Source organism: Mytilus galloprovincialis, chromosome 13, assembly GCF_965363235.1.
Source record: "Mytilus galloprovincialis chromosome 13, xbMytGall1.hap1.1, whole genome shotgun sequence".
In the NCBI taxonomy this organism is placed as follows: domain Eukaryota; kingdom Metazoa; phylum Mollusca; class Bivalvia; order Mytilida; family Mytilidae; genus Mytilus; species Mytilus galloprovincialis.
In genome coordinates, this window is record NC_134850.1 from 58,138,245 (window position 1) to 58,165,736 (window position 27,492).

The 27,492-nt window shown below is 31.2% G+C and overlaps 1 protein-coding gene across 1 annotated transcript; it reads right to left on the reverse strand.

Moving 5' to 3' along the window:
* On the reverse strand, positions 1-27,492 carry LOC143057655 (uncharacterized). The gene is made up of 15 exons (XM_076231014.1): positions 27,391-27,492; positions 24,233-24,338; positions 20,159-20,260; positions 17,364-17,474; positions 13,456-13,557; positions 11,505-11,513; positions 10,076-10,185; positions 8,303-8,404; positions 6,108-6,212; positions 5,248-5,280; positions 4,647-4,691; positions 4,131-4,175; positions 1,668-1,840; positions 938-1,054; positions 1-246 (listed from the first exon to the last, which is right to left on the reverse strand). Exons 8-15 carry the CDS (start codon positions 8,340-8,342, stop codon positions 160-162), a joined length of 645 nt encoding a protein of 214 aa, XP_076087129.1. The 5' UTR covers positions 8,343-8,404; positions 10,076-10,185; positions 11,505-11,513; positions 13,456-13,557; positions 17,364-17,474; positions 20,159-20,260; positions 24,233-24,338; positions 27,391-27,492; the 3' UTR covers positions 1-159.

The following is a 27,492-nucleotide window of genomic DNA, read 5'->3' on the forward strand; positions in this document are numbered from 1 at the left end:
TCATTTTTTTATTGCTTTTATTATTTTTGTTTATTAATCAAATACAGTTTTATGAAATATTTGCTTTTCAGGGTCAATCGAAAAAAATCCATTTTGAAAAGATTATTGAACAAATTGTATTGTTGTATTCCTAATTTATTTCTGATAGTTGTTGTTCTATCACCATGTTATAACCTCGTATGAGTTGGAACCCGGACTTGTGATATTTTTTAAATGTGTTGTAGTACCACATGATTGTTCGAAGATCTGTAAGCAGACAAAATACAAAATATTAATGCAACAGAAGTCGTATTCACCATAATTATGAAGTCACACATTATTATCTGTCTAAAATCTAAAATAATTTGATTTAGACATTATAACAATTACCAAAAAGAGAGCAGATTTTGTTAATTCTGCTCATTTGAAAGCTCGGGTCGCAATTTTTAAAGATATTCATCTCTATAAAAGATTTAAGAAATGAAATTGGGAAATCGTCTCCTGAAATCAATGCCCCTTAAAACAAAATATAGACGTAGATGACCGAAATTGTATGCCTCACTATAAGTTTCGTCATCTTGATCATGAGATGTGAATACCCGGTGATAAGGCCTATTTGCTGAAATATTTTTGTTGTTTTGGAGTATCTGAGAGTCCGATGTCATCAGCTCGGTAGTCAATACTTCGGTACTGACATGATTAATGACAAATTATCTAAAATTGCCCGTTTATAAATTCTAAATTTATACAGAAACTAAGATTTCAACTTCCTCAGGCAAAGTTGGCCTTAAATAGATTTTTTTATTTGATAGCTCTTCAACGTTTTCTGTCCTTATACATATTTGGCCTTCTAATATTCGGCTTTTAGCGTTCGTGATGAAGGTAAATCCCTAAAAATGCTTCAACCGTATGCAATTTAATTCGAGTTGTTTTCATTATTATCCGTAGATATATTTACCTCTATAACACCATTGCTGTGACAGTTAGTCATAATGCCAGAAATGTCTGTAAAATGGCCGTGCCGAATTCTTCCAATGGGAATATAAGTTGGTAGATTGGAGCAGTTTGAAATAACCTGAATATACATATTCAAACTTTTATTGATAAGGGATAATATCTAAATACCTGACAATTATCATTACACTAGATTGTGTTAGATTGATAAAATAGTAATTATTTGTTTGTTCTGAAAATGAATATAAACTTTGGGGTAAAATGAAATAACAGCCTGTGAAAACTCCCTTTCTATTGTTATGTTTAAACTGAGACTGGAAACAGTAACACTTCAACGAAATGAAGCATGAGAAACTTATAATCAACTTTAGAAATCTAAAATTGAAACAACATCATCTTAGAAAGTTGTTATATCAACTCGTATGTACCTAGGTGAGGTTTAGAAATTTTTGTGAATTTTCGAACTCCATGTTTTTTTTTTATAAGATACATGGTTATATATTTTGCCCTAAAACTCTTTCTTCTCTTAACGTAAGACCCTATTATCTCATAAAAGGTCTTTTACCAAAATTTAATACCACTGCGATTATAAGGTAAATATCAGTGTTTCACCATTTCGAAAATAAACTTAAATATCTCTGTTATTAACTTATGCTCTTCTGATCTATAATATCAATTTTACATCCTTAATTTTACCTAAGTACGTAAACATGCTTAAATATTGCAAGACTTACCTTGAGACCTCGTTTCCACATGGACATTTCAGGAGCACTGCAGAAACTTATGAGTAAGGCATCTGCTGAGTTTGTGCCGTCCAAACAACCTCTGGACATTGGAGCGGACACACTTGTCTTTGTGACCAAACTTTGAATGGCTCTAAATTTATCACATACATGTGCGTTGGATGCTTGTTGAAAGAAACGAAATGTTAATATCAAAATTAAATTTTTACCACGTGACAAATTCTGGAATTCCGATGGAATATCTAAATTTAGTCAACTAGAAATAAACACACTGCACTGTGTTAAAAATTTATGAAATTTACAGATTTGTGTGTAAAACCATAAATATAAATGTATATTAAAGGTGAAGGAAAAGATTTTTTTTACACAAATATCACTGTAAATAAAATGATAACTCATTCGATTCGGTATTATAGACAGTCTATGGCTAAATTTGGGACAACATTTGGAAAATTTTGGTTCTGAAAGCTCTTATACTCTCTAACTGTTTTGATTCGTACGTCACTAACACATGCGTGACACAATCTTGTACAATGCTCGAAGTCAGTGTACAGTACACAATTTCCTTGCTTTTCGAAATTATGATCATGATGACAATACACATTGAACAACAACGAACCTAATTAATTTATGCACACGAGCGATTATAACAGACATTTCATTTTAGCTGATGTAATTGTAGATATTTAAATTCAAATTAAACCATGTGTCTTCAATGAGGTTCTAGATTTGTAAATAAACAGCTGCGCCATGAGCGCATGATAAGCCTCTTGTATGGAAGTTTTATGCAATAATCATAAATAGTTTCTGAGAAAGTTTTAAGCAATAACCATAAATTGTTTTTGAGATATGGCGGCACATGTGACCCCTCCTTTTTTTTTTACAAAAAAATAAATATCACTAAAATAAAAATTTGAATCAAAACCAAAAAGTATACAGATCTTAAGATTAATATAACTATGAAGTGTTTGTATAGTTTTAAAGCAATAATCATAAATGGTTTTTGAGATACGGCGCGACATGTAAAAAAACCCTCCCCCTTTTTTACAAAATACTCAATAACTCCAAAATAAAATTTTGAATCATCACCACAAAATATACAGATCTTAAGATTAATATAACTAAGAAGTGTATAAAGTTTTAAGCAATAATCAAAAATCGTTTTTGAGATACAGTGCGACATGTGAAAAAAACACACCCCTGTTTTAGTTACAAAGTGCCGTAACTCAAAAAGTTTTAATCTTATTTTCACAAAAAAATATACAGATCATTTGACCACCATAAGAAACAACTACATTAAGCTTCATGACATTTGGATAAGTCGTTCTCAAGTTACGGTGCGACATGTTTACGCCGGACAGACAGACAGACGGACAGACGGACAGACACCGGACATTTGTATATCATAATACGTCCCGTCAAAATTTTGACGGGCGTATAAAACGAATATCGTCATGTTAGTACTATACTTGATCCATACTTGGTATAGATGATACCTTTACTACAGTAAAAATTGTTAAAGCGTACATTCTTTGAATAATGTTTTTATTTGTAATAAAAGATTTTGTAATCAGTAAATTTAAATCATACTAAATTTTGTTTCTATGTACAGCTCATTCCAACTGATTCTTATAATTTGTTCTTATGTCGTAGTGTTACTCCACTGTCCCAGGTTAGGGGAAGGTTGGCACGCCTGATAACTAGTTCAGCACAATCTGCATGTGACTGTCCCAAGTCATGAGCCTGTTAGTGGTCGCGTTCATTGCTGTATGTCATATTTGTATTTCCTTCTTCTTTTTATATAAAATTAGGCCGTTATTTTTCTCGTTTGGATTATTTTACATTGATTATTTCGGGGATTTTTTTTTAGCTGACTTTGCATTATGGGTTTAAAACGATTTGAACGCCCACGGTGACATATAGTTGCTAATTTCCTTTGGTCTCTTGTGGAGAGATGCCTCATTCACAATCATGTCTCGACTTCTAATTTTTTTTATATCATCGTTAAGAATTTTAGTTATATCAGGTTTTTGATTTAACTCATCATCAATGATAATTGAAAATTCAGCAACAGAGTAATTATACACCTGTGGTTGGAAGAGCTCGAAGAGCTGTAGTAGTGGGAGGTAGAGCTAAAATGTGAATGTAACAATATTACAACTTTGTTTTAAGATAAGATAAGATTTCTTAAACTAAGATAAAAAAAACATTTAATAGATATTTTAATAATCAATTATTGACTACATCATTTCAGCAACACACAAATATTTGAAACCTATGTCTGTAAATTCATCAGCAAAATAGAGTTAGAATGACGAACTAATTTGCTTAGATGGATAAGCAAAGCAATTCTAAATGCTGGTAATTTATTAACCTCGCGTTTAAACAGTTGTATTTTGGTTGCTATCAACATACTATGGTAATTAAAAATTAAGCAATAAATTAAATATTTACCTGTGGTTGGAAGAGTCGGAATAGCTGTAGTAGTGGGAGGTAAAGCTACAAGTAAATGTAAACATATTGCATTTTTGTTTTACGATAAGATAAGATTTCTTAATATCTTTACTACGAAAGGAGGAGAACGACTTTATTGTGCCGCAACTTCTTTGATAAAATTAGATTAAAAGCGATAAACTGTTATTTAAATTATCAAGAATAGACTATATCATTTCAATATTCTATATTTGGGTCCAAATATATATCGTTGTAAGATATTTGTTTCTGTCTAGCAAGAAAAAATGTATCCATGATAAAGACATGTCAAATAGTTTTCTATTGGCCGAAAACGTGGTGTGTTTTCCATTTTGTTCATAAACTTGTTAACCCAAGAACAATCAAACTGTCGAATGTCGTACGGTGACCTATAGTTGTGAATTTCTTTGTCATTTGGTCTCCTGTGGAGAGATCAAACCACATCTTCTTATTTTAACAATTTAAACTGAAAACTTCAGCAAGGGTTTTAATATTTACCTGTCGTTGGAATAGTTGGAAGAGCTGTAGTAGGGGGAGGAAAAGCTAAAATAAATAGGAACATATCACAATTTTGTTTTAAAATAAGATAGAAAGAAGTGAATAGATAATTTAATTATGAATAATAGACTATATCATTTCAAAATTATATACTTTGAGTCAAATATATAAGATATTTTGGTTCTAGCTATAAGGTTAAAATTTAGTCATGATAATAGCATGTAAAATACATTTTTCAGATCTACGATTGCGTTCTAGAATTAGGTGTCTTCCTGTCTGTAAATGAACTTATTAAAACTTACACAAAATAATGTGGACATTTTTTTTATGAAATTTAATGTATTTTGCATACAGTTCAAGTAGTATGTTTTTCCTTGTACCATAGTGAAGGATAAAACTGGTTGTATGATTCAAAGCCTCCCGTACATATGAAGTTAGTAAGTAATTCCGGAAAGCAATCGGCTAGAATTTCTACAACAACACAAAAATATTTTCGACCTATGTCTTTGAATTGAACAACCAAAGTCAAAGAGTCATAATGACGGACGAATCTGCTTATATGATCAAGCAAATCAAATTTAAGTGCTAGCACTTTACTCACTTGTCGTTAAAACAGATGGTTTGGTTGCTGTACCTATCAACATACAATTGTATATATTATTTAACAGGCAAACTGTAATAGATAACGTTCATGAAAATTAGAGTAAAGCAAAGCAAACAGCTGTAATTTTTGGCAGAAATGTTATGAGGAAAACGTTTTGAAAGTCATACATACTTTATGTCATGTCATTTTTATAAATATTTTCTAACTGTTGAATTCATTTATAAGTGTAGTTTTCACTTCGAGTAAGTGACAGTTTGAAGTTTTTGAACCTTATTATGAATCACTCATCGAAGCACACTATTATCTAAACAATTTCTACCTTTTTATCATGATCATGCTCAATGAATACCTGTCGACATGTTTGATTAAATCGCAAGGTAGTTATCGCTCTATTCAATTCATCAAATGAACTTCTATGTTTTGCAAGAAAGAGGTTTGTCGTCTAATAATTTGCCTTTTTTAACCTTTATTTTTAAAGTCACTAGGTGAGAATTTAATACTAGGTGGCGGTCAATGAGCATTCCATACCTTATGTTCCCTTACCACATTATGATACAGAATATTTTTTCTTTGCTTCATGTCAATTAAAGATCACTCGTTCAAGTTGATGAACTTTCAAACTGTCATTATGCACACTGACACCAGGAAAATGTCTTCTATGTACATGATGTACATATAACGTTGAAATAATGCACGATTATACTTTATACTTTATAGCCAGTCAAGGTCGTTTAAAACTTCCATCATCAAGATTTATTTATGTCTTTACAGTAAATTGAACTGTCGTTATGCACACTGACACCAAGAAAATGTTTACTATGTATATACAAATTAGAAATAATGGACGATATACTTACTACTCTGACAGTAAGTACCGTTATAACCAGTGGTACAGTAACAGTGGAAACCTTGCAAACTACTTCGACACACACCACCATGTTGACATCTTACATTTGAACAGTCTAAAAGTCATGTATACAGTTCATTACGGATATATGAATATATTGGAATCACAATCGTCCCCCTTTCGTGGCAAAGGCAGATTCTGATTTTCTTATTTCAAAATGTTCTGTTTATCTTTTATAGAAAGAAACGCAAAATGTGTATTACTTTTATTCTTAGTCTTCTTTTGGTGGTATCAATTTAATGTGGCTTGGAACTTAATATACATCCCGCCATTGTGTTATTGTTCTGTCTAATTTTTGTATTTTTTTGTTTCATTTTTCTAAAATGCTTTTTGTGTTTCGTAATTACATATGAAGTAGCTGTGTACTTATACATCCCGTTATTGCATTTTTTTCTATGATTATTTCTGTATTCTTGTTTTTCGTTTTTGTATGTGACGTGGCTCTGTACTTATACATCCCGTCATTGTGTTGTTGTGTCATGGTAAATATTTGTTAATGTATCTGTTCGTTTTTATATTGATTAAGATAATATCTAAACGTTGACTGCTGTATCCCTATTTTTGACATTTTTACCTATGATGTCAGTTTGTTTTGTTGACAAATCATGGTCAATATAATGGATTTTTATACGACTGCCATACAAGTGAGAGTTTTAGCAAGCTTTTAAACCAGGTTTAACCCACCATTTTCTACATAAGAACATGCTTGTACCATGTCACGAATATGAACGTTGTTGTTCATTCGTTTTTTGTGTTTGAGCTGTTAATTTTGTCATTTGATTTAGGACTTTGCGTTTTGATTTTTCCTCGGATTTTTGTTGTGATTTTACTTTTTTCAGTTAACTTGAACACCATACAGGGATCGTAAGCTGTACATATCCTTTAATCTAAAAATGAAAGTTTTGTCTTGATCTATTTTTATAATGAAACAGGAGTTTCATATAGTATATATTTACGAACAAATAATTGAAATCAACACATGGTCAAGATAGGCAGAATACTAACAGGTACGAAATATAGTACAAGTTTAACCAGTTACTAGATGCCTGCAATCTATCTTCAGCATTTGTAGTATTTGAAAATTATAAAAACTCATTTATTTTTTTGGGGGCAAAATTGTTTACATTATTTTCCAGTAACGTTTTTTTTTTTTTTTTTTTCTAGTAACGTAATTGTTCTGCAATATATTATATAAAAAGCTAACTGCACTAGTACGAACAGTACCGGTGATACGTATCATGATTTTAAAAACAACCACCCAGTGTTGTTTTGTTTTTAGATATTAAAAACTGTCTGTATCCTACAATTGTGTCAAATTGCTTAATAGGGGAAAAAATACTCACGATCAATCACTGAAACAATAAATTAAATATCAATAAATCAATCATCAAAACCTAAAATTCAAATATTGTATTTTAAAACAACAAAATAAATACGATTAAAAAGAACTTCAACGTCAAGTGATGACAAAGCAATGTCATTTATATAGAAAAACAAATTTAAAAACTAAGTTTTGAGATTATAGTTAATACAACTAATTCTAGGATATCAGATATTTTTCATTTTTTTCTTATCTCTGCCTTTAAAAAAATGCGTTGTGAAATTACTAACAAATACATGGGAATGTATTTGTTTTATATCGGGGTTCTGAAATACTAATCATATGATAGACATGTCAGATTAAAGTATTCTATATTCAAATGGTTCGGTTTACACACGATTGATTGAAAAGCATAAACAGTACCAATGTCAAAGCACCAGATGTGCATTTCGATAATATAATTTCCTTTAGGGATGCATGAGGCCAATCCATTGAATAATATTAATCTAAAACAATTGTCGAAAAGCGGAACAACCAAAAAGGACCTGTAATATAGCAACATTCCGGTCTGCGTATGAAGGAGGTATTATCTATATCTATATATGTTTACAAGGAACAAAAATCATTCGTTTATAGATTTATCAATTGTAAAGAAAAATTTTCTTGGGCAAAGTTGACATCAGACAGATTTGACAATCATTTAAGGTCCTTACATATCATATAGCATACATCTTTGACTTTGAAATATTTGGCTTAGAGCTCTTCTCGTGAACAACACAATACAAACAAGTACTTTTATTTGTTAATGTAATTATTGCGCTTACCGTAGTCACACAATTTACCCGCATATCCATTATGGCACATGCACTGAAAATCTGCTCTCGAATTTACACATGACCCAAAAACACACGGATTTGACTTACAATCTATACAGCCCAAAGAGAAACATGATTAATATCTATCAGAAATACTGTAGTCATATAAACAAAGTTAAAAATTAAATTGCACGAGTAATATAAATAAAAATCACAACAATCAACAAGACAAGAAAACAAGTATGGTTAAAATGGATAAGTTGAAAGAACACTTGTGCTCGCTTTGAGATAAGACACAGATTAAGCAAATAACATTAAGACTGACATGGTATGCTTCTCCTCCAAACACGAGGCATTTAGATGTTGGAGCAAAAATAGTTTACCTAAAGTCATAATTATGATTTGGAAGTATGACATCTCTTATAAGGATTAATGTTTCATTTTTGTACCGTCATTTTGACCATAAAGCTCATAACGTGGATATTGATACATTCACAATCCTAGTTTTCAAATTTTAAGTTTTGAGCTTTCCAGTGAAGGTGAATCCAGAAAACAGGTTCGGACGCACCAAATAGTAAAGTGTTGTTTTCATTTACTGCAGAATTTGACCTCAGGGACGTTGTATTCAGTTAACCTATACAGACAAGAAGGCTAAATAGCCTTTTCGTTTTAACAATCGATAATTGAATAGTAAATAGATCGGAACATACGTTTACTCCACCGTTTATACATAAGGAAATGCCTGAATCAAGTCAGGAATATGATAATTATTATCAGTTCGTTTGATGTGTTTTGTGCTTTTTGATTTTGCCATTTGATAAAATACTTTTCATTGTGAAATTTTCTTGGAGTTCGATATTTTTGTAATTTTACTTTTTCAATGAATGAATGAAAGAATGAAGATGTACAATTTGTTTTTTAACAAAAAACCGAACTCCAAGGAAAATTCAAAACGGAAAGTCCCTACAAATATTGAAAGTATACTTTACTTTATGTGTTGTAAGCGTTTACCGTAACGTTCTTCTCATTCTTACTTACGATCGATCCCTGAAAAAGATAAAATGAAAGTAATATAAATTCATTGTTACAACAAATACTTATGTCTTGTTCTATCCTTATTCCGCTTATTCAAATAAACTGCATTCAAGAGCGATGTATGTTCCTGGCTTTCGCCAGTAGAAAAATAAGGTCAAAATGAATCATCTCCCCTCATAAAAAAACATCTAGAAAAATTAGAAAAAAACCCGGAATTCGTCTTTTAGACTAATTAGCCATGAACACTTTAGCATATTAGTTTTTCCAATTCTATTGGACATAAATTCGAAAGTCTTTTGAAGTAAATTGTTTTGATAACAACATGATTTCATTAACGCTTATTGATTTTTGACGCACATTATGTCTAGTTGGTGGTTGTTTTGTAGTCTACACATGACCTTTATCTTATTATTGTATAAAGATAACAAAAAGTGAACTCAACATACAAACATACATATACATACATATTTGCTGGTATTTTTATTTAGATTAGACCGTTGGTTTTCCCGTATGAATGGTTTTACACTAGTAATTTTTGGGGCCATTTATAGCTTGCTGTTCGGTGTGAGCCAAGATTACGTGTTGAAGGCCATACCTTGACCTATAATAGTTTACTTTTATAAATTGTTACTTGGATGGAGAGTTGCCTCATTGACACTCATACCACATCTTCCTATATCTATATATGTATGTCAACGGATTGTTCAATTTGGTAAGTAAATACAAATTTAAGTAATAATTTCACACAACATTACCCATTTCACAGGTAACTCCAGTATATCCAGCAGGACAAACACAACTAAATGATGACAGTGTATTTGTACAAGTGCCATGTACACATGGATTCGAAGAACAATCTGAAATTATTTTCTTATTTCGTGTAAATACTGTACGAGAAATCTTTCCCCAAACTACTCAGGTTCCTATGAGACGTTGGACATATTGTAACACATATGAATTGTTTCGTTTAAGTTAGGATGAAATTTGGAATTAAAAAAAAAATAGCTATTAAAGAGAGGGACGAAAGATACAAAAGGGACAGTCAAAATCATAAATCGAATATAAACTGACAACGACAGTATTAAACTTGTCATATTTCTTGCTTAACTTAGCTTAACACACATATTATGCTAAGCGTTCATGTGTAACTCTATGATAATTACTTAAAAATTTTATATATACATACACGATGCTTGCATTGATGAAGACGCTAATACTGTTGGCTGGTTTATCTTCTTTTGAATTCATGACATTCCCTCGGAATTTGTTTGTAACCTTGATTTGCCTGTTCGAAGTCAGGAGTATGATAGTTGTTAACCATTCTATATGTGTTTGACCTTCTGACCTTGCGATTTGAGTACTGACTTCACGTTTTGAATTCGGAGTTCGGTAATTTTATCATTTTACTTTTGAGTAATTGGTTGTAAAGAATTTGAAAATCAATCAACTAATGACGGCTTTTTCTTCATCCCATGCAGCAATTGTAAAGTTGTACACCAACTTATAAAAATTAAACTCATAAATGTTTATCGGGTGCCACTGTAATTATTGTGAGTTTGTTACATGTATTCTATTTAGACTTTGTTAATTACAAGAGGTAAATATGCAAAGGTGTATGTTTCTGTCGATTATGGTAAAAAAAACCGGTGCGATTCAAACTTCCAGATATCTTGGCCTCGAGCATCAATGAAGCGACACTACTTGTTAAAATGTGCATCTTGTGCATTACAATTGATATTGAACTAAGGGGAAATAGTAAAAAGCATCACGATGACTTGTATAAAAGCAACTAGTATCTGTCCCAGTATCAAAAATCTTTGTTGCATATTTCATTGTTCTTGACATATGATCATATAATGAACTTCAATATTTAAACTGGAATTCAATATTTGTTGGAAGACAAATCTATAAAGAACTATTGAGAGCATCAAAAGCAATGAAAAACTTTATTACCGCCTCGCGTGGTTACGTACTCGCTTTGATAAAGTATTACAATGAAAAAATGACATCCGGGTCGTATTAGTATTATACATGAAACCCCTTTTCTAGGAAAATTCAACATGGACGTGATATATTTGTCATGTCTATAAGTAATGGAATACTAAATTATATCAAAGCTGATCCGCGAAGAAAGTGTTTTTATTATAGTTTCAGTTCTAGTTTAGTTTGTACTTACGGTCTGTAACTTGAATAATACAAAGAAATGAAATTATGATTAATAATAATTCTCTATTCGTTTGAATGCAGCTCGTTAATTGCAATATGAAAATTTTAAAGATCCTAGTTGTGAAATGATCCTAGTTATGTGCATTTTTTGAGAATTTTGATGTTCCGACGTGGTTAACATGTTGTGTACACGCTTTAATATGCAATTCATAACGCAAACGTTGATGACATTGTAATAGAAATCATTTGATAGTTTGAAATATTATAGGAAAAGTTGGGCAAGTTTTTAATTTGTTCTCAACAGTAACAGAACGGGAAATAGTAAAACGCTATCAACAACCTTTACTTCCGGAACACTTTCATTGTCATTTTAGTTTGGGTTTTGCTGTGGTAATAGTTTTTGTCATAGTGCTTCCTGTTTAGATTTCTTCCAGTAATACCACATTGGTGTGTGGCTCATTTGGACTTATGACTTATAGTAAGTTCGATATATTCATCGTATTTTGAGAAGTTTAAATTATACTAAAAAAACACCCTTGATATCGCGGGTCCGTGACCGAATTAAAGTATATAACTATGCGTAAGCCTTATTTTAGTATTGGTATTGTCATCTGAATAAAGTCATGCCGATTATAAGATACACATTTTTTTCTGCTTTCAAACTATTTCTGTGTGAACCCGTCGACCTGGAACTTATCAACATTAATTATTTGGAAAACAAAAGGTCCTGGAATAGAGTATTTTTTAATCAACATAATTGTCCTATATTAGTTATGAAGAAAGTTGAATTCTTTGATTCGCTGTTTTTCGTCATGCCCGCTAACAAATTGAAAACTGTACCCATTTTTAATATTCGTATTGTTATCTTAGAAAGTCTTACTGATTAAAATACTACAAAAAGGAACACTGTGACAATGATTTAATTTAGTAGTGTCAACCCTGTGATTATGACCCGTGTATGTAGCAAAATCCTAAATACATTGGTGGTGCGCCTGTCAGATGCGGAACATACAGATAAGATAATAGGTAACAGGTGAATATACTATAGATATCGGTATCGGATTCGACTCGGAACTTGTTAATTATTAGCAATATTAATTATGTGGAAAACAAAAGTGTCTGGAGTGGTGTAATTTTTAATCTACACTATTATCCTATATCAGCTATATATAAAGTTAAATTCTTTGATTTGTCGTTTTCACCCGATGACGGCTGACAAATTGGACCTCGTTATTTTAGTATTATAGATATTAAAATGCATTATGAAAAATTTAAATCTCTGTATACGTATTTTCTTAAAACGTATTTCGACTACGACTATACGTTTGCACAAACATTTTTTTTTTGGTTTCGATTTCTAATAATATTTGCCAAATTGATGTTTCTTGCCAAGCATTCTACGCCATCACATTTGTATACAAATTCGTTTTGCAAACATTTATAAGGGAAATAATTAAGAGTCAAATAAATCGTTATATTGGTTCTATAAGTATAGATCACTGTATACAATCAGGAGTATGGCTGTTGTTATCTATGTGTTTGCGCTTTGATTTTAACATTTGATTAGGGACTTTCCTTTTTCAATTTTCTTCAGAGTTCAGAATTTTTGTTATTTTACTCTACACTACAAAATACCTTTACAAAACAAGTCATTGATAAAACCTTTGTTGTTAAGACAAATTGCCAAAGTGTTTTATTTACCAACTGAAATAGAATAATACGATTTTAGGACGAAACACGCTCTTGATTAGAGCTCTTAAGATTCATTCGACAAATAATATTGTTAGAGTTGAAACGTGTCCTCCGAGTCAGTTTTATAATGCAGATTTCATTGATTTATTTTTCATTTGACATAGCAAATATTTCTCTGAAAAAAACCCTCAAATTTGGATACTAAGAATCAAAACATTATTTTTCAGAGGCTCTTAATTTGCAGTATCTATAAGGCATTAATCAGTTACCTTTGTCACATCTTGTTCCAGTAAACCCAGTAAGACATGTACATGTGTAGCCTGATAACGTATTGCTACATGATCCATGAACACAAGGACTTGAACTGCAATCTTTAAAAGATATCATTAAAATTTGACGAAAATAAGGAGAGAAATAATACATTTGAAATGGAGAGCTATGTTTGACATTTTGATATTGGGCTGTTTTTAAATTACGTCTCGTAAGTTGCATATATGACTGTTTCCGTTTCTGTTTCTGGGTACTTATAAAAAAAATAGATTATTCTCATACGGAATCTCTTACACAATGATATAATGGTACAGTTTTGCCTATTCTAAATTCAATGCATGTTAAAAGTCATTAAGGACATACGATACAGTTTTGATCCCATATTTAAATTTTGCTGACAATTTTGCTTATAGGCTATTTTTTGCCTGATTAAATCAAATATGTATTAAAAAATATACCTTCATGTGCTACTTTTTGAATAAAATGAGGTCCAAATTTTATATATTTGCTCAAAATTCGGATTTGTGGATGTATTTTTCCTTTCGACTGAAATATATAACTTTTTTATTTTAAAAGATAAACACAAGCTGTTTTTTGTTAAATTATTTGTAAATTCTGTTTTTTATAAATGTCCTTTAAATTTGTGCAAATTTGTTTTTCTAATAATTCATATTTATCAAATGTTCACGAATGTAGAAATAAAATGTCATTTTTGCTGTATATTTATCAAATTTAAAAAAATTGCACTATTTACGTTTTCATAAAAAGGGGCACTCATAATCTTCTTACGTAATCAAACCAAATGGCATTTTAAAAAAGAGGGGTCCTTGATAAAAACATAGTAAAAAAAACTGAGTCTTTTCCCGATAAGTTATAGTTTGACGTCAGGAAAATTACAATTACGAGCAACGTCATTACATTCCCCGTAACTGTATCGTATGCCCTTAATGAGACAGTGGAAGACACGAAAAAAAAAAAAAAAATTCGAAAAGAAAATATCATCTTTTGTTTCATTCTTATTACTTATCTCGTGTCGTGTAAGATTGTTTATGGTGTCAAAATCAGGTAGAACGTATGCATGCTTCTTTTATTTGTTAAATAGAGAAGATCTCAATATGATAAAAATACACAGAAATCTATAATGTATATATACAATGCAACTATGTTACGCTTTAAAATGATAGACTCAAATAGTGTCTGCAAAAGAAGGAAAACATCATTGACGATGGATAAGTTATCAAGGGTACCAGGATTGAAATTTAATACTCCAGACGCGCGTTTGGTCTACATAAGACTCATCAATGACGCTCAGATAAAAAGAGTTTTAAAGCCAAACAGGTACAAAGTTGAAGAGCATTGAGGATCCAAAATATATATTGAATAGATAAAGATGTCAAAATCTCTTTTGCATTTTGTTTCGTTGTAAAGCCATACTTAATCAACTTTTTATATACATGTATACATGACGAAATAGAGATTTGATTTAGTTGTGAAGGATCACGACCCTCTTATCCTAAGCGTGACCAGTTATAAAACCAAAAGCTTACATAAGTACACAAGAAAGACACGAAAATGAGTCTTATGTAGACCAAACGCGCGTCTGGAGTATTAAATTTCAATCCTGGTACCCTTGATAACTTATCCATCGTCAATTGTATGCAGGATTAGCACTTTACTATATAATAACAGTTTAACAGATAACCAAACCAATGAACAACAATCCCGCATTAAATATAATAGTCACAGAAATTTTAAACAATCATGAAGTTTTATTACTTTCTGAAATCAATTCACTAAATTCACATATATGTTTGGCTGATCTTCGGAGTTAATTGTCAACAGGAACGTTTGAAACGTCTGTGTCCTTAAACTACATGGGACAATATTTGAAGTAAATGTTAATTTCGATCAATCACATCATTTCAAATTAAGAGCTGATACTAACAGATTTAATGATTACGTCTTTTAATTTGTGTTTTTAGACTCGCACGAATTCGGATTTATAGGAGTGGCATTAATCGGTATTTAATTTTTGTTTGTTTTGTTCATCTCGAACAGGACAAACTTCAAAGTATTCTGTTTAGGATAGATTATCTTATGTGTTCTGTATCCATTTATCCATTTTATTTTTAGGGAACCTAGTTAATCTTTCTATTCAAGCATGCTATTTACGTTCAGTTTCAAGAATATAATTTATGTATATATGAATGATACTTACGGTCAACTCCTGCAAAAGGAATATATTTTATTATTTTGCAGATATTCATTTGTTTACCAAAAATAAATGTTCAATATGAAATCATTCATTCGATGAAGATTAACGATGCAAACGTAGGTAAATTATAAAATTGAGAATGCAAATGGGGAATGTGATCCGAGACCACAATTGTCGTCCCTTAATTTTCGCTGTCCACGAATGTAGTCCCTAGTGTGGACAGTGTGTTACTTGCCAATATTTTTTATACTCCTTCCAAATGTATTTCTCCATGTTTTTTGCCTCAAATAGTAAGTCTATGGATGAAATGACACCGTCACAAAATTTGGGTAATAAATAAGTAAAGTAGTGATTTGGTTCAGTTGAAAAAGGTTAAAAATTAGCACTTCGGAGGCTTTCAAAAGATTTCAAGACCTCATTAACATAAAATTGTCCATATTTTGAGTTAGAGCCGATGAAGTTTTCTATAATTTTGTCCCAAAAGTAGTACAACACACTGTAAAAATTTTATTGAGAAAGCGCAGGTGGGATTTGCATTTATTGTCTAAAAGAAATGCACTACAAAATAATTGTGGTCTCGAACCATGTGTCAAAGCGACAACAACCAGACCATAGAGCAGACAACAGCCGAAGGCCACCAATGGGTCTTCAATGTAGCGAGAAACTCCCGCACCCGGAGGTGTCCTTCAGCTGGCCCGATAATGGACGTCATACTAAACTCCGAATTATACACAAGAAACTAAAATTCAAATTCATACCAAACTAACAAAGGCATGACTGTTTTAGTATTGGTTGTTAAAACATTGAATTTTGATATTGCGTATTAGATATTTGATAACCTATACAAACATAATTATTTGACGATTTGCATATAAGGAAATACGTTGATTATGCTTGGTCGGGAGGACTTCCGGAAGTTGATCCTGACTTTGTTTATTTTTCGATAGACGACGTTGACCGCACTTTTTTTCGTAACCAATGTAAACAAGATGGCGGCGATAATAACGCAAAAACATTCCTTTTAATGATACTACGAGTTTTTAAGTTTATTTGTTATCATATAGGAAATTTAGAGTACATATGTTTGCGTTAACCAACAAATAAATTCATACGCCATGCCTATTCAATGACACAAGTATACAGTTAACGTATGATAGAGGTGACGAGGGTTGAAAAATTCATTTCTTATCTCCAATTTTAAAGAATTATAAGGATTAAACGCAATTTTTAAGGAATTTATTGGTGTATAAACTGGATCAAGTCACTCACAAACATAGCATTAAAGTCCGACTTTTATATGTTTTTTGAGTGAAATGGTCGAGTTTATATATACACCAATAAATTCCTTTAAAAAAGGCGTTTAATCCTATAACATTTAGTCTTGCAATTAGAAGATACAATATGTTACCTCTCCAACTTAACATAAAGAGAACCCTTCTGCCAAAGCTTTACCCGAGCTAACAAAAGCCTAATTATGCTATAATTTCTGCCTAGACACTTCGAGGAAAGCACTAGTACATGGTGATAATAAATGTTGTAAAACAGAATGTACGGAAAGTGAAAAAAACAATATTATCTTCTACCTCACAACCATTCAATTATTAATGAAGCTTTCTGCATGTTTCAAAAAGTATTAAATGTTTATTCAATAGAAAAATGGATAGAAAAATAGTCATCCTTTTGTAAACTTACTTGTATTACTTGTATTACATATTTCTCCAGAATAGCCTGCATAGCATACACAGGTATACGAAGCTCGATCATTTAAACATATCCCATGATGACAAGGGCTTGAGCTGCAGTCTAAAATCAACTAATTACATTACACGTATGTACAATATAAACTTTAGTCATTATCACAAACAAGTTATCATTGATGTTTAAAATCTCCAAAATGTTATTAAAAAATTTGTATTGATTACAAGTTGGTCTATAGTTTATTCGTCATACTTTCCGGCCAAGGTTAAACATCAATTTTCATTCTCGTATAACAGTTTTTTTCTTCTTTCTACTATTTGATACTTTAAACACATTTCTTTAGCATTTCTGAGCAAGGTCATTCAAGAAAGGGCACTTTGGAGTAATATAACTTGTAACTGTCAAAAGTTCATTAAATACCGGTAATAGATATGGAAATTGTTTTTTACAAAGTGAACCAAATTTTCTCAAAATTCGTTTTTTTTTTAAAACTGGTTCTGAATTGATAGACAGATATATGCTGTGAAAAATTCATGACGCAAACATTTTTATTTGCTTAAATTCCTTTACTATTTAAAGATATGCTATTGGTGAATATACACAGTTAACTTTTCAATTGATATGTTGCTGAGCACTATTGACGGAGAACCCGTATCTATATTCGCAAAGAAAAATGCAAAGACCAGCTGTTATTTATGCGATCAATACTGTGTCAGACGTTCCGTTTTGCGTTTCTTTGTTACAATTTTGTTTGTTTTTATATTGATAAAGATTAAAACACAATGTTGACTGTTTGAGTCATATCTTGACATTTTTTCTTCTTATGTCTGTTTGTTTTGTTCACACATCACTGTCACTCTAATGGAATTTAATGCGACTTTAATACAATATAGAGGTTAAGCTAGCTTAAAAAACAGAGTTAATCCACCATTTTCTACAAAAAAGATCATGCACAAAATCCCGAATATAAAGTTGTTTTCCATTCGTTTGATTTGTTTGGGATTTTGATACTGCCATTTGATTAGGGACTTTCCATTTTAAATTTTCCTCGTGGTTCAGAATTTTTGTGATTTTTCTTTGTAATATATTTCTTAGAACACAATATGCAATTGATATCTTAATTTCACCGAAAGGCAATTCAGCTTAAACACATCTCAAGGTTTGTTTTTTTCATTAAAATTGCATGGCATTGTAACATGTTTGTTTTCGACTTATGAGTTTAAATATGCCTTTTGGTATCCTCGACTGTATTTTACTTACGATTGATGACTGAAATAAATAAAACGTATATATTAAACATTATTCTTTATCGTAAGTCATTTTCAATAATAATCTTATTGGTCCTTTGACAAAAAATTATTCCTAAAGGTTTGCAATTAATATGTATATTTAATTATTAAGTATGGTCTTGTACAGTTAAAATTAGGATAATATTTATAATTTAACACAATATGAATATTTTGCTTTCCATATATTATCTGGTCCTACACTCTTTCATTCCATATAGTTAACTACTGCAAGCGGTAGTTTTTTCTAAAGACTGATTTGACATTCTTTTTTCCTATCCATTGTAGAGTGTTACTTTGTCTTGGAAAACATTGTATACTAATTCATTGAAATGAGACATTGATCTAGCATTCGCGTACTGCCAGTTCCTTTAGATCATTTATTAGCTGGTTTCTGTTCTTAGTATCGTTCTAATCCGTCCAGCCACTTTTCAATTGATGTTTTAAACTCTTTATAGATTGATGTTTTAAACTCTTTATAGATTGATGTTTTATACTGTTTTATACTCTTTATAGATTGATGTTTTATACTCTTTATAGATTGAGGTTTTAAACTCTTTATAGATTGATGTTTTAAACTCTTTATAGATTGATGTTTTAAACTCTTTATAGATTGATGTTTTATACTCTTTATAGATTGATGTTTTAAACTCTTTATAGATTGATGTTTTATACTCTTTATAGATTGATGTTTTAAACTCTTTATAGATTGATGTTTTAAACTCTTTATAGATTGATGTTTTAAACTCTTTATAGATTGATGTTTTATACTCTTTATAGATTGATGTTTTAAACTCTTTATAGATTGATGTTTTAAACTCTTTATAGATTGATGTTTTAAACTCTTTATAGATTGATGTTTAACTTTTTAGGTACTACCCTAACATACATGTAGGGTTAGCCGTTCATTCACATAATATTTAATCATGTCACACTATTTATGTGCATGTTTTAAACAATGCACCTGTCGTTCCGTGGGATTCTTTGGTTGATGCCGGTCATACATATTTTTTGTTCGATGTGGTAAGTCTGAATCATGCTTCCATAAGTTTTGTTTCTGAACTGTTTCACATTCGAATTATTCCAGAATTTTTTTTATAGTTTTATAGGATGAGTTTTTATATATATCTGTAAAACACACATTAATCTGTAGTTTTACATCTTGTCCTTTCGTATCTGATGGCAATCTCGTCTCCTCTTCTTCTTAACTCTTTTATTGTTTTATTTTGTTTTCTTGTGTTTCACACTATCCTATCAACAACCTTTACTCAAACCAATTTTATAAACATTCGGTATAATTTCTTCTAAGACCTCTTGATAATTCCTAATAATTGTGTTTAAAAATTATACGAAAAGTTTAAAATTAAAATCGATATTCTTTGTCTTAACCAATATCATATTGATAAACCTTTTCAGAAGTACCTCAATGGATTAAATGTTCAACTTTATCCCAAAGTAAGGGAAAAACAATTGAAATGTGTAATATCCTTTTGTGAAACTTACCTTTATCACATATTGCTCCAGAATAGCCTGCATCGCATGCACAGGAATACGAAGTTCGATCATTTATACACCTGCCATGATGACAAGGATTTGGGCTGCAGTCTACAATCAACAAATTATATTACACAAATGTACAAAATACCCATTGATAATTTTCACATAAAAGTTGTTATTACTGTTCAAATTTTATGAAATAATTGTGATACAAATTTGGTCACAAGTTTATTTTTTTCATTCTTTGCCTCCTAAGTTAAACAAATGTATTTCTGTTCTCGTGCAAAGTGTCGATTTTTATGCACCACATATGATAGAAGATGGGCATTACGTTTTCTGTTCTGTGTGTCCGTCCGTCCGTTCGTCCGTCCATCTGTCCCGCTTCAGATTAAAGATTTTGGTCAAAGTAGTCTTTGATGAGGTTGAAGTCCGAATAATTTGAAAGTAAGTACATTTGTTCCATAAGATGTGATCTTTTAAAATTTAATGCCAAATAAGAGTTTTATCCCAATTTCACGGTCAATGGAACATAGAAAATGATAGTGCGAGTGGGACATCCGTGTACGAAGGAAACATTCTTGTTTTTTCTATAATTTGATACGCAAAGCATAATATTATTTTTTAGTGTACCTGAAAAAGGTACATAAAGAAAAAGTTCTTTGGAGGCACACGACTTGTCATACTCTCATATTTAATAATACATATAAAAAGTAATTCTTCTTTTAAAACTGGTACCGAAATGATAAAGCAATGATATTGTACAATATTAAGGAAGCAATTAATATTGTTTTGCTTAAATACCCGATCTTATTTAAGTAATGCTGTTGATACTAATGATATAGTTATGTATACGAATTTTTTCAATTGATGAGCTGTTGACTAATTCTGACTTATTGATGCTAACGAATGTCACTACTACATGTTATATAACATTTATATGTATGATAAGTAATGTATCAGTTAATTATAATATATTGATAATCTGCAAAGAATTTTTTGAAAATAAATAAACTCCTCATTGATACCAGGCCAGGATACAACAGAGAACATAATATATTTTGTTGCGACTGTCATACAAGTGAGAGGTTTAGCGCTACAAAACCAGGTTCAATCCACCATTTTCTACATTTGAAAATGCCTGTACCAAGTGAGGAATATGATAGTTGTTGTCCATTCGTTTGATGCGTTTTATCATTTGATTTTGACATTTAATTATAGACTTTTTGTATTGAATTCTCCTCAGAGTTCAGTATCTTTGTGATTTTACTTTTTAAGTCATATGCAACTTCAAATTAAAAAAAAAAAAAAAGAAGTTAAAGATGTGTTATTTACTTGAATAGCTTAGTTTTACTTAAAAGGAAGTGAATGCGACCTTGACAAAAAACCTCCGAAAATCCTTTGTTTTATCGAAGTATTCATAAATGTACCAATACTTAAGAATTGACTCTCCAGACACTAGTTTGCCGATATATTTCCGTATGCAGAGACGTTAAATACGAGGAATTTTGTTATTACTTCACCCCCTTACTAGCAAGTGCAAGGGGGGATCCGCGGTGAAAGAATGTAACACACATGCTCTTTAAGTTTAATAGAAATAATTGATTTTTAAAGATAAAATTTAATACAATAAATTATTGAACAGCTGTAAGGAATAGTTTAATTAACAAATGGGAACGTATGAAAAATAATGACATAGCTCTTTCAATTCACTTATCTGTCACGTGTTCCGCATTTTTGCGCCTGTCCCAAGTCAGGAGCCTCTGGCCTTTGTTAGTCTTGTATTATTTTAATTTTAGTTTCTTGTGTACAATTTGGAAATTAGTATGGCGTTCATTATCACTGAACTAGTATATATTTGTTTAGGGGCCAGCTGAAGGACGCCTCCGGGTGCGGGAATTTCTCGCTACATTGAAGACCTGTTGGTGACCTTCTGCTGTTGTTTTTTTTCTATGGTCGGGTTGTTGTCTCTTTGCCATATTCCCAATTTCCATTCTCAATTTTATTTACTGTTTATCAATGTCAAGATTCAGTTTACTTTGGCAATAACTCAAACGTTTATTAGCGTATTATCGACAAACAATGAATGCAATAATATTTGTCGATAATATGCTATTGATGTGTAATAAATATGAAAAAAAAACGTCCATGCAAGACTTAGTTTAGTATATATGCCTGCATTGGTTCAATAATTTAACACTTAAATTTCAAGAAACTCGTTTCAACGGACACAATCACGAGGTGGTTGACCGTTATGGAATATCAGTTTCACAGATGATATCGGATATGTTCTTTATGTCGTAACTACAATCCTATTCCCTTTTCACGAATGTGACCTACCGAATTAGACTTTTAAGTGCATTTGTAATAACATGAATGACATGACGGGTGCCACATGGGGAGCAGGATCTGCCAGGTTTAATCCACCATTTTCTACATAAGAAAATGCCTGTACCAAGTTAGGAATATGACAGTTGTTATCCAGTCGTTTGATCGGTTTAGCTTTCCGTTTTGAATTTTTTTCGGAGTTCAAAATTTTTGTGGTTTTAACTTTTTTTTATATGCCGAAAGGCATTTTAAATGAAAGTAATCACTCACAATGGTTGTTTGAATCAAAATATACATGCCATTGTCAGTTGTATGTTTCGACTTATGAGTTTTTATACGCATTTGATATCTTCACTTGTATATTACTTACGATTGATGACTGAAATAGATGAAAACAAATCAATAAAAAATTAATCATTTTTCATAATAAACTTTTGAAAACAAATGTATTTCTAAAGGATTGCAATCTATATGTTTATTTAATAATTGAATATTATATTTATTGCTAAACACATTATGAATATCTTTCGTTCCATTTATTAATGCTTATGGTGCTATGCTCTGTAGATTAAATCAAATTAAAATTGCATCATTAGTTGTTTCTAATGACTGCTTTGGCATTTGTTTTACTTATCCGTTGTAGGTGTACTATAAGTTATATGGTTCGACGCTGACCCCGTATAGATCCATAGAAGGTTAGTAACATCCATAGGGGATGAGGAAGAAGGCTGCATCCCATATGTATTTTACTCAGCCATATGGTCCGTCGTGGGTCAGTAATGAACCGTCTAACGAATTTAATGCAGGAAGTTTTTCCTGTTTTGTAGAAAGGTAAACAATGATATACAACAACACCAATAGAGGTCGTCCCCATTGGCAGTGGACTCGACTTCATAAACCGCATATGTAATTTACTAACCCTATACGGATCCATAGCGGGTCACCGACTGACTTCTTTAAACCAATAATAACGTTATAACTTACACAAGGTGTGATTTTGTCTTTGAAAACTGGGTATATTAATTATTGAAATGAGACTTTAATTTAAGCTGGCTTTCGTGAAATGGTGTTTGCGCTACATATGGTTATAATATGACCAGCAATTGTTCAAATGATCTGTTTAGGTTGCTCTAAGACCGATGTTGTACTGTTTGATTACTTTTCTAGTATAATGGGAGGGTTGGGTGCCAATAAACATGTATCAACGTATCACATTATTAGTTTGTTCAGTGGTTGTCTTTAGTTAATTTCGGCCATCCCTATTTTTCTTTTGAAGTAAGAAGCTTAAATCTGGACTTCGGTTTTTTGTTTTTGAACTGTTTCTCAGTTGAATTTGTCCAGAGTCGTTTTATCATTTTAAATGATAAGGACCTGTTTCAGGCGATAAAAACACATACACCTGCAGCTTAACATCTTGTTTACAATTGATGACAATTTCAGCATGTCTTCTTTTTAACTCTCTCGACAATTTTATTTTTCGATTTTCTTGTGCATCACCATAGCTTTAACTGTAACCGATTTTATACCACTGCATTATAATTTCTGTTAAGATCCTTTGATAAAAACACAAGCCCGTGGTTTCCCAATACATCAGGTAAAAAAGAGTGTAAGGAAAGATTGAAAACAAAATGTATATTCAGGTTCACAGCCATTCATATATTGACAAAGCTTTCTGCATGCTCCACAAACGATTAAAGTTGTATTTTATTCAAAAATAAATAAAATAGATAAGATGTCATACGTCCTTTGTTTAACTTACTTGTATTACATATTGCTCCCGAATAGCCTGCATCACATACACAGGTATACGACGTTGGACCATTTAAACACCTGCCATGATTACAAGGATTAGGGCTGCAATCTACAATCAACAAATAATATTGCACATATGTACAAAATAAACTCAAGTCTTCACATAAAAGTTATTATTAATGTGCAAAATTTAAAATTGCATCGATTACAAATCGTCAATAATTTATTGTCAAACTAAATATTATCCTAAGCTAAAAACGAATCCCGTTCAATAGGTGAATTGTTATTCTATCTGTGAGGCTAAATTATTACATTATTGCATCGTTCCTAATGTTTTCATTACTCACTATTTTACACTAGTACCGAATTGATTAACCAATAAATTTTGTAATAATAAATTAAGCAAACACTATTGTTCAGCTTAAATACTTTAACTAATAGTATTAATAATATTGAAAGATATATATTTATGCTGAAAAGACACAGTACCATTGATTGTACTATTCAGCATTATTGACCATGAACCAGTATTCCTATTTACACAAAATAATGCAAAACACACCCAACCTGTTAAATCACAAAGTGCAAGAAATGATCTCAAAATTCCCTTTTTACAATGGCACCGATATGATAAAGTAATGGATATTGTAAAATTGTAAGAATCAAATTAAACCTGTTTTAAGCTAAATAAACCTCTTACTTGTATGACAGTCACATCAAATTCCAATCATATTGACAACTATGTGTGAAAAACATCAACTGATAATAATTGTAAAAGTGATAGTAATGATACGGCTGAATACACAGGTGTCATTATTATGCATTTTTTTTTGCGACTGTCATATTAGTGAGAGTTTAAGCTCGCTAAAAAAACATATTGAATATACAATTTTCTACATAGGAAAATGCCTGTAGGAAGTCACGAAAATGACAGTTGTTATCCATTTGTTTGATGTTTTTAGCTTTTGATTTTGCCATATAATATGGACTTTTCGAATTGATTTTTTTCTTAAGTATGTTTGTTTTGCAATTTATGTGCAATAGTTTGGTACAATTGTCGTAGAACCCGTATAATTTTATTCACAAACAAATGCAAAACAAACTGTTTTACTACAATTATGTATTCCATTACTGTAAACCAACTTATTTTCGCGAGCGATTTATTTTCGCGACTTTCGCGAGTAGAAAAATAACGCGAATATAAATCGTCGCGAATATGTCAATCTTTGATGTTTCCTTAATAAACTTCATCAAGTAAATCAGATAATCGTGAAATTAAATAGCCGTAAAGTGGTCAAGAAAGGGTAAAACGCGAAATAAAGTATCCGCGAAAATAAGTTGGTTTACAGAAATATGTACCGATAAAACGATGTCCAAAATTCTTAATTTTTCGTAGAAACAAAAGACAATATTATACAAGTATCTTAAAACCCCCGAACAGTTGATCTTTGATTTTAAAGTTACTTACGATTGATGACTGAAATAAACAATGAGTAACCATTATATATGTAAAGACAGGTTTATAAATAAAATTATTGTTACTTCGGAAAACACAGGTTTATTATTTAACCTGTTTTTCCTTTAAAATTTCTAAATATAAAAAGAAGATGTGGTATGATTGCCAATGAGAAACTCTCCACAAGATACCAAATAACACAGCCATTAACAACTAAAGGTCACCGTACGGCCTGTAACATTGAGCAAACCCCAAACCCATAGTCAGCTATAAAAGGCCCCGAAATGACCCAGTAATACAACTTTAAACGAGAAAACTAACGGCTTGTTATACATTTTTGAACATTGTTTATTACAAAAATAATGCATATTTTATCTATCTTACTTAAATAATCTGTTTCGTTTTTTATGTCTTTCAGTTTATCTTAGATTTCTATTTTACTGTCTCATAAATTTCCTGGAATAAGGACAGTGATGATTATCCGTGATAAATATAAAAAGATGTTGTTTGACAGCCAATGAGACAACTCTCCATCCTAGTCAAAATTTTAAAAGTAAACCATTATCGGTCAAAGTACTGTCTTTACCACGGAGCCTTTTCTCACATCGAACAGCAAGCTATAAATGGTCCAAAAATATTACAACTGTTAAACCATTCAAATAGGAAAACCAATGGTCTAAACTATATAAAAAACGAGAAACGAGAAACACTTATGAGCCACATCAACAAACGACCTCTAGTCAATAAACTATACACATATATGTATAGACCCGCCCAATCTTTTTCATTTCTTTTTCTATGTTTGATGTTGACCATATTTGTTTATTCTTTACGTCTTATAAGCCTTTGATCAGATGACCATCATGGTTTTGCTTGTAAAGTATTTGTATTTATGATTTCTTTTTGTTTACAGTTCCCTGTTTATGTTTTTGTTGAAAGTAGAACAGCGACCTGTAGCTGTTAAATTCTAATTTGAACATACATTTGTATTATAACGTCATTTTATTTTCATTGATGCTTGGAAACTAAGTCCCCAAATGTTGTATTAGTTTTGAAATCAGTGCTCGGTACAGAAAATAGTTATGACATAATAGCCGTAAATTATAAAATTCCCTCTGATCAATGGTATACCATATATAGTTTTGTTTATGTGTATCGGTTTCTTTTGCTTACGAAGCTCCTCACGCATTCAGACATTTTTAATTCTTTGCTTTATCAATGTTTATTTTGGGGATGGAGCGTTTTCTGGTTGGGTTTAAAAAAGAAAAATTAAGTTACACCAAAATCACAAAGTTTTGTATTCATTTTCTCGCACAAAACTGACTGTAAAACGTATTATTTTAATTGTTATAGCTTCATTTGTTACTAAAATTGAGTTCAGGGATAACTGCTGTACCCATATTTGATTATTTTACCTATCATGTCTGTTTTGTTCACGCATCGTTGTAAATATAATGTAATTTGATGCAACTGTCATACAAGCGAGAGCTTTAGCGCTATAAACCAGGTTCAATGCACCATTTTCTACATTTGAAAATGCCTGTACCAAATCAGGAATATGACAGTTGTTGTCCATTCGTTTGATGTGTTTTATCATTGGATTTAGCCATTTGATTAGGGACTATCCGTTTTGAATTTTCCTAGGAGTTCAGTACTTTTATGATTTTACTTTTTTCAAGTATAAATTTTCTATATATAAACCTACGTGTGTCACACTGATGTCCTGTGTATCCAGCATAGCAAACACAGCTAAAGGTTGAATGAGAGTTGATGCATAGTCCATGTTTACAGGGATTAGCGAGACAAT

Excerpts from the sequence above, each read along its gene's own strand:
- LOC143057655 (XM_076231014.1), bottom strand. The coding sequence starts at position 8,342 with ATGTGCCATAATGGATATGCGGGTAAATTGTGTGACTACG. Across the intron at positions 4,176-4,646 it reads TCCAACTATTCCAACGACAG|CTTTACCTCCCACTACTACA; the intron begins GTAAATATTAAA and ends ATTTACTTGTAG. Across the intron at positions 1,055-1,667 it reads TGTGGAAACGAGGTCTCAAG|GTTATTTCAAACTGCTCCAA; the intron begins GTAAGTCTTGCA and ends ATGTATATTCAG.